We start from the raw sequence: 6044 nt of genomic DNA, 5'->3' as shown, positions 1-6044 counted from the left end.
GATCTTGTTTGTTGTATAGTTTCTGTGTAACTCAGGTCCTAAACAGTCTTATATTTTGTAGCTGTCCGATCCTTCTATATTTCTCTTGATAATGAATAGATTGGTTCAAACTGATCCAATGCCTGCCGTAGTTCACTGGAATAATATAAATGCAAAATCAAATTTTGTTACAACATAAATCTCAGTTAATATATTTCATATTTGTAACAGTAAGAAAGGGATATAGTGTAACTGAAAAGCGAGGTTGTCTATGAAGCATGATAGATTTTTCCTATTCATGTGAGAGACCATGAAGCATGATTTAAAACCTTGTGTCTACTTACCGTTTTATTTAAAGGAGAAGTTCCCTCTGTTTTGTTTTTCGGGGATGAAAAAACTTTTACATGAAAAACATTGTGGGGTGTTGTTGTTCATGCAGCTTTAGCGAGGTCATTGGGGAACTATAGTCATGAAAGAACTACATGAAAAACATCAGGGATAAAAAATTATATATTTTGCACCAGGATAAAAAATCTGATGATGCAACATGGGTCAGATAACTTCCTAGAAAGCTTCAGCGAGTGCATTGGGGACATCAAGTTATTCTGGCAAGTACTACTCTTATATTATTTGGGACGGAGGGAGTACCTTTCACGCATAGTTCGTTTGCCTGCAAATTGCTGAACCTGGCATTGCAAAAAGCAAGTAATTTGGGTAACAAGACAATAAAATTCTTCTCTTAGCTGGGAGCATACATACAGAAACAACACTTGAAAAGTACTCTTTAGATTTAAGAAGTATGTTTTAACTTCACCTTGATTATCTATTTGTCTTGCATCTGTCAAAGATTTTTCTTTTTACAAGCCAAGTTGTATTAGATTTCTGTGGGAAAAAAAGCAAGGTCATAAAGGTTAGATTAATGGGATCGGTACCAATTAGAAGAAAAAATAAAGCTCTGCAGAAACAGCTGCCATCTCCACGAGTTCATCTGAAGCGCCATAATGCTGATCGAGGATACAAATCAGAAAAAAAAAAAGAGGCAGCAAACCGAAAAAAGAACCAAGTAGTCTCTACACTACAACATATATACTCAATTGTGTAACATGCTGCAGAATGATCAGCTCCTATATCGAAGTACAGACCTGTGTAGTAAACATGTAGCTAGGTGACAAGTTACAAACTGTTCTGATACAAATGCTTGAGTACAGTACCAAATGCCATAATTAATTGAACTATTCATTTACTAATAGTTTTACTAATAACATTAGTGAGCACCTACTTCAAAAACGTAATTTTATCTGATATATAGTCAAAATATATCTCAGTGCCCAAGTACCTTATTTTATTTTATTTTATTTTGCACCGGCAAAGACCTGTTGTATACATTTTCAAGCTTAAAAGCACAAAATACTCCCTCTGTCTCAAAATGTAAGGCATTTTTTGCCACTAAGAGGGAGTACAAGTTAATAGATATAGCTCAGACCAAAAAGTTCAACACATCAGCAGGGTGTTCGAATAACCATTATATTCTACTTCCTGTCATGTTCAAAACAATATGTGCTCTACCATAAAAAACATAAATGCATCCATTATTTGGAAGCATGAATATTAGTTGGAATGAAGCTAGCACAAGCTGCGATGAACAAACCACGAAGAGAATATCTACACAAAGGGTCACCTATTTTGAGCTTTTGAGCCAGATTTGAGGCTGCTGAAGCCAAAAAGAGTAGAGAGCAGGCTTCGGCGCAACTTTATTTGGTATAGCTACAGCGTTTTTGGTGCAGATTCGCAAGCTGCACCTGAGCAGTTTCCCAGGGTTCTCTCATAGGCCGTAATCAAAAGGCGAACTGTAATTTGCAAAGATGACACCGCTTACCCTCCAAAGGTCCAAGAGGCATGAGAGCCTAACATCCTGTTCCCACCCGTTCCACTCGGCCTTGCTACTGGCTGGTAGGATTTCCAGCGTCGCAAAGTTGAAGCTCAGTGGCGTTGCAGATTCAACAAATCACAGAAAATAAGCCAAAATTTGAAAAGCTGAAAAGAATAGGAAAATTTGTTTCTTAGAGCTCCCCACCCCCATCGGAGCATGTTTCTCTACAGGCTTAAGCTCAAAAGAAGTAACACAATATCGACACAGCAGGAACCGAAAGTAAGGAAAAAACAGGATGAAACCAACTATAAAACGGATCATGAAAACAACAACGAAACCAAGAGGGGGGGAAAGATACCGCTGAGCAAAATATTGGCTCCCGATGTAGATGAAACAGAAGAAGATATATATGTGTGCAGCTTGATAGTTTATTAAACAAAGAATTGAAGGAGGTAACGTAACAGAACAAATAAATGGCTCTATGTTTTTTTAGTGATACATTGTGAGGTATCATGTTTTTAGAACCGCACATGGTAACTTGATTCAAATGGATAAGTATATATAATTCAATGCTAGTAAGACTGAACAAGGCCATAAACATGAGCAGGCCATTTATTCTGATTGTCAACTCGGTTATAATAAGAATAAGAGTGGATGTTATTTCCACTGCAATCCGTAAACCTTTTCCTGGAGAAGCTTAGGCATACAAGACCAAGAGTACCAGAATATAAGCAGGACAAGAATTCAGACAACAGACAAGGATGAAACCAGCCACCAACTGGACCGGGAAAACAACAACAAAATTAATAGGGAAAAATAATACCGCTGAGCGAAATATTGGTTTCCGACATAGATGATACATAAGAAAGAAACACACTGGCGTTGTTGAACAGAGCAATGAAGTATATTTGATATATTTTCCCCATTTTTCTCATGATACACTGTTACGTCACATGTTTTTAGAACCGATATGGAAAATATGGACACTTGATTGGATAATTATAAATCCAGTGCTAAATAAAAATGAACAAGGCCTTAAACATGATTAGGCCATTTATTGTGATGTTCAATTGGGTTCCAACCAGCATACCAGTCTCTAAGATGCCCTTGTACATTCTTGTTAATTGCTTACCGGTGCCCTGTCAAACAAGGTGTGTATGGGAATGACTCGGTTATGAAACACTCGTTCGGCAATGCCAAATGACAAGTTGTTGGATATAAGTAGCCAAGGTCCTGAACCTTCGAATCTTTCAAATGATAGGCAATTCCTCTGTACATTGATACACCCAGAAAGGCAATCTCTTTATATGGATGGAATCCAAGGATATCAAAGTATCCATTGCCACGAGCATCAACCACATCTTCCTTATGAAGTATGTTGTCATTTTCAGAGTCCCATTCAAACTTTTCTTCCACTAGCTCTTCCTTGCCGGAGTTTAACTCTAATTTGTTTTCTTTTAGTTCCTTCATGTATTCCGTATCTTCGCCACCTTCAATGAGCTCCTTTCTCTCTTTGAGATACCCATTATAGTTAATATCTTGTAAGACCCATGGGCCAAGAACAGGACGATCATAATCCAGTATGGGTGGAAGGCAACTGCTATGCTTCAAGACCCAATTCATTTGGCCACACGATTCGTCAAGGACCCAAACCATAATAAGAGACGCTTCACAAGATGCAAGGTAAACCCCTTTTTCTGATCGTCCAAGATGGAGCTTTTGGAACTCGCCCAGTTCACCATGTAGCGGTGGTTTAATTACTTGGTACTTGTCATTTGACAAAGAGATCCTGCACAACAAATTGTTAATAAATCATACAAGTGGTAAATATTTTAATCATTGATGAACTGATATAAAAAAATGATGTGGAAGTGATTATAGGTACCTCATTATGAAATCAGTTTTGCAGTGCACATAAAGTGCACCCCGGCAGTAGACAGCATAATGCTTGTCATAGTACCACTCCGAATGCTGCCGCATATCAGCAATGGTGCCTGCAGCCTCCCCATCTCGAATAAAAGACCTCTCCTCCCAACGGCCCGACCTCGAGGAGAAAACGTGCAAAGCGCACACAGATGGCGGCCATTCAGATTTCTCCATAACGGGGTCTAGTTCATCCAACCTTTTGTTGTAACCAAAATCTTCGGGCTTCGTTTTGCGCCTAGGATTTGGGATCACAAACACCTGATAGTTAGGTGATACCGTGGGATCAAACACGAGGTACTCTTGGTACCTGAAGTCCGCATCCATCTCCTTGGACCTCGACATGGACAGGCGGGGCGGCAAAGAATCCCACTGTCTCGTTGCCGGGTTAACCACATAATGATTCTCCAAATAATCTTCGAGCAAGACAAGGCCATTGCAGTGATCCTCTATTTTACCGCGATACTGGGAGCGCCCATCGGTAGGGGGCAGGTAGTCGAAGCTGCCGGAGATGGTGGGGCCCGTCGAGGGACGGGCGAAGAACTCCGGCAAACCTTCGCTGTGGAAGTTGATGAAGATGCCGGCGACAGAGTGCGGGAGAAGGTCCGTGCGCAACAGGCGGCGTGCGTCGATGATGCCCAGCAGCGCCTTGCAGGCGCAGCGCCACGCGGCGAGGCCGCACGGTGCGACGCGGCGGAGCACATCAACGAGCAATTCCCCCGGCAGCACCTGTGTCAGATCTCAGATCCATCTCGCTGGAAGGCGCCGCCTGAAAGCTGAAAAGCTGGGTGGGGGAGTATAGGTGGCTAGGGCAAAGATTTGGGGGATACGAACGTGTGCTTTGTGGACTATTTAAGAGTGGATCCCAGCCTTTGTGAGGTCTGTAGGACATAGCCAAGTTTTCTTCACAGCTAAGATTACTTCACTACTAAGCTTTCTTGAAGGGATAATAATATACTCCCTCCGTCCCATAATATAAGAACGTTTTTGACTTTAGACTAGTGTCAAAAACGTTCTTATATTATGGGACGAAGGGAGTACAACATAATCTTTCAAAAATTGTTTGTGGAATAAAGTTATTTATGATTCAGAAAAAAAAAAGATTACTTCACTACTAAGCTTTCTTGGAGGGGTAATAATATAAAACAAAATCTTCCAAAAATTGTTTGAGGAATAAAGTTATTGATGATTCAAAAAAAAGATTACTTCACTACTAAGCTTTCTTGGAGGGGTAATAATATACCAAAAATTCTTGTGGGGGTGTTTGAAGACTTCTCCACTTTTTCTCTGAAAAATGTTCAAATTTTGGGTCTTTGGGTTCACTATGAAATTTATGCTGTCTACAAAGCTATAAAACACAAAACGGGAGTAGGCAAAGCCAGGTGCGGTAGATGTTAATTTCCAGATTGAAGCTGTGACCAACCGGCCTGTGTGCGACTGGCGCGGCGATTGTTGTTTGAGATAGCGTTTGCCGAGAAAGGTGGTGGCGATGATACTGGTTAGAAACAAAGGAATATACTTTTTTTTTACCTGGACATTATAGTGTTCCGACATTACAGTCTGCACGGATATAATGAAAGATAATCGTCAGCAATATAAAAGATTCACCGACAGTTCCATCGATCCCAGAAGGTTCAGTACTCATGGATTCAGTTTAGACATGCTCAAAGTGTGCAATTACATTTCTAATTCTATCGTTAAGGAGTCTTGGATAAACAATCCGCAGTCTATGCAACTCATTCTCATAGTTCCAATCAAAATTTCCTCTTAGATTGCACTGACAAGTACTCTATTGTGATTTGTTAGACGGCTGCTGCCACTGAGTTCTCGGTAGCTTCCTTGAGGTCTTATGTTGTAATTATCACCAAATATATTGCTTAGCTCCCGAAACAGAAGAAACCATGGGCAACATCAAGAAAAACACAAAAGGAAAAGCTGCAAAATTGGTCGCTTATTTTGAGCTTTTGAACAAGCTTCGAGGGTACTGAAGCCTGAAAGAATAGGTGGCAGACTTCAGACAACTTAATTTGGTAGTTCAAGAGTTTGTTGGTGCAAATGCGCAAGCTACTCCCGAGCAGCTTTCCTCTAACTAGGAACTGAAATTTCACACGTATGACGCGGCTTGCGCTCCAAAGGCCCTGGAGGCTTGAGCAACTCATTTTCTTCTCCCCCGCATTCCACTCAGCCTTGCACCCAACCAGTAGACCAGGTAACATTTCCATGGCCGCAAAGTTGAAGTTCAGGGGCATTACAGACTCAAATCGGCACAAAA

The 6044-nt window shown here is 40.8% G+C and overlaps 1 protein-coding gene across 1 annotated transcript; it reads right to left on the bottom strand.

Annotated features, from left to right (window-relative positions):
- Window positions 1-2734: 2734 nt before the first annotated feature.
- LOC123055583 (uncharacterized) lies at window positions 2735-5994 on the bottom strand. Its single transcript, XM_044479536.1, has 3 exons — window positions 5841-5994; window positions 3735-4512; window positions 2735-3638 (listed from the first exon to the last, which is right to left on the bottom strand). The coding sequence occupies exons 1-3, from the start codon at window positions 5992-5994 to the stop codon at window positions 2978-2980; spliced, it is 1593 nt and encodes a 530-aa protein (XP_044335471.1). The 3' UTR covers window positions 2735-2977.
- Window positions 5995-6044: the final 50 nt, after the last annotated feature.

The sequence above is a fragment of the Triticum aestivum genome, chromosome 2D (genome assembly GCF_018294505.1).
Source record: "Triticum aestivum cultivar Chinese Spring chromosome 2D, IWGSC CS RefSeq v2.1, whole genome shotgun sequence".
Taxonomy (NCBI): Eukaryota; Viridiplantae; Streptophyta; class Magnoliopsida; order Poales; family Poaceae; genus Triticum; species Triticum aestivum.
This window is presented reverse-complemented; position numbering and strand designations above follow the sequence as displayed.

Coding starts and splice junctions, on each gene's coding strand:
- LOC123055583 (XM_044479536.1), bottom strand. CDS start 5,994: ATGGAAATGTTACCTGGTCTACTGGTTGGGTGCAAGGCTGAGTGGAAT. Junction 4,513..5,840: donor TAGAGGAAAGCTGCTCGGGA/GTAGCTTGCGCA, acceptor GATGGATCTGAG/ATCTGACACAGGTGCTGCCG. Junction 3,639..3,734: donor AAAACTGATTTCATAATGAG/GTACCTATAATC, acceptor TTTGTTGTGCAG/GATCTCTTTGTCAAATGACA.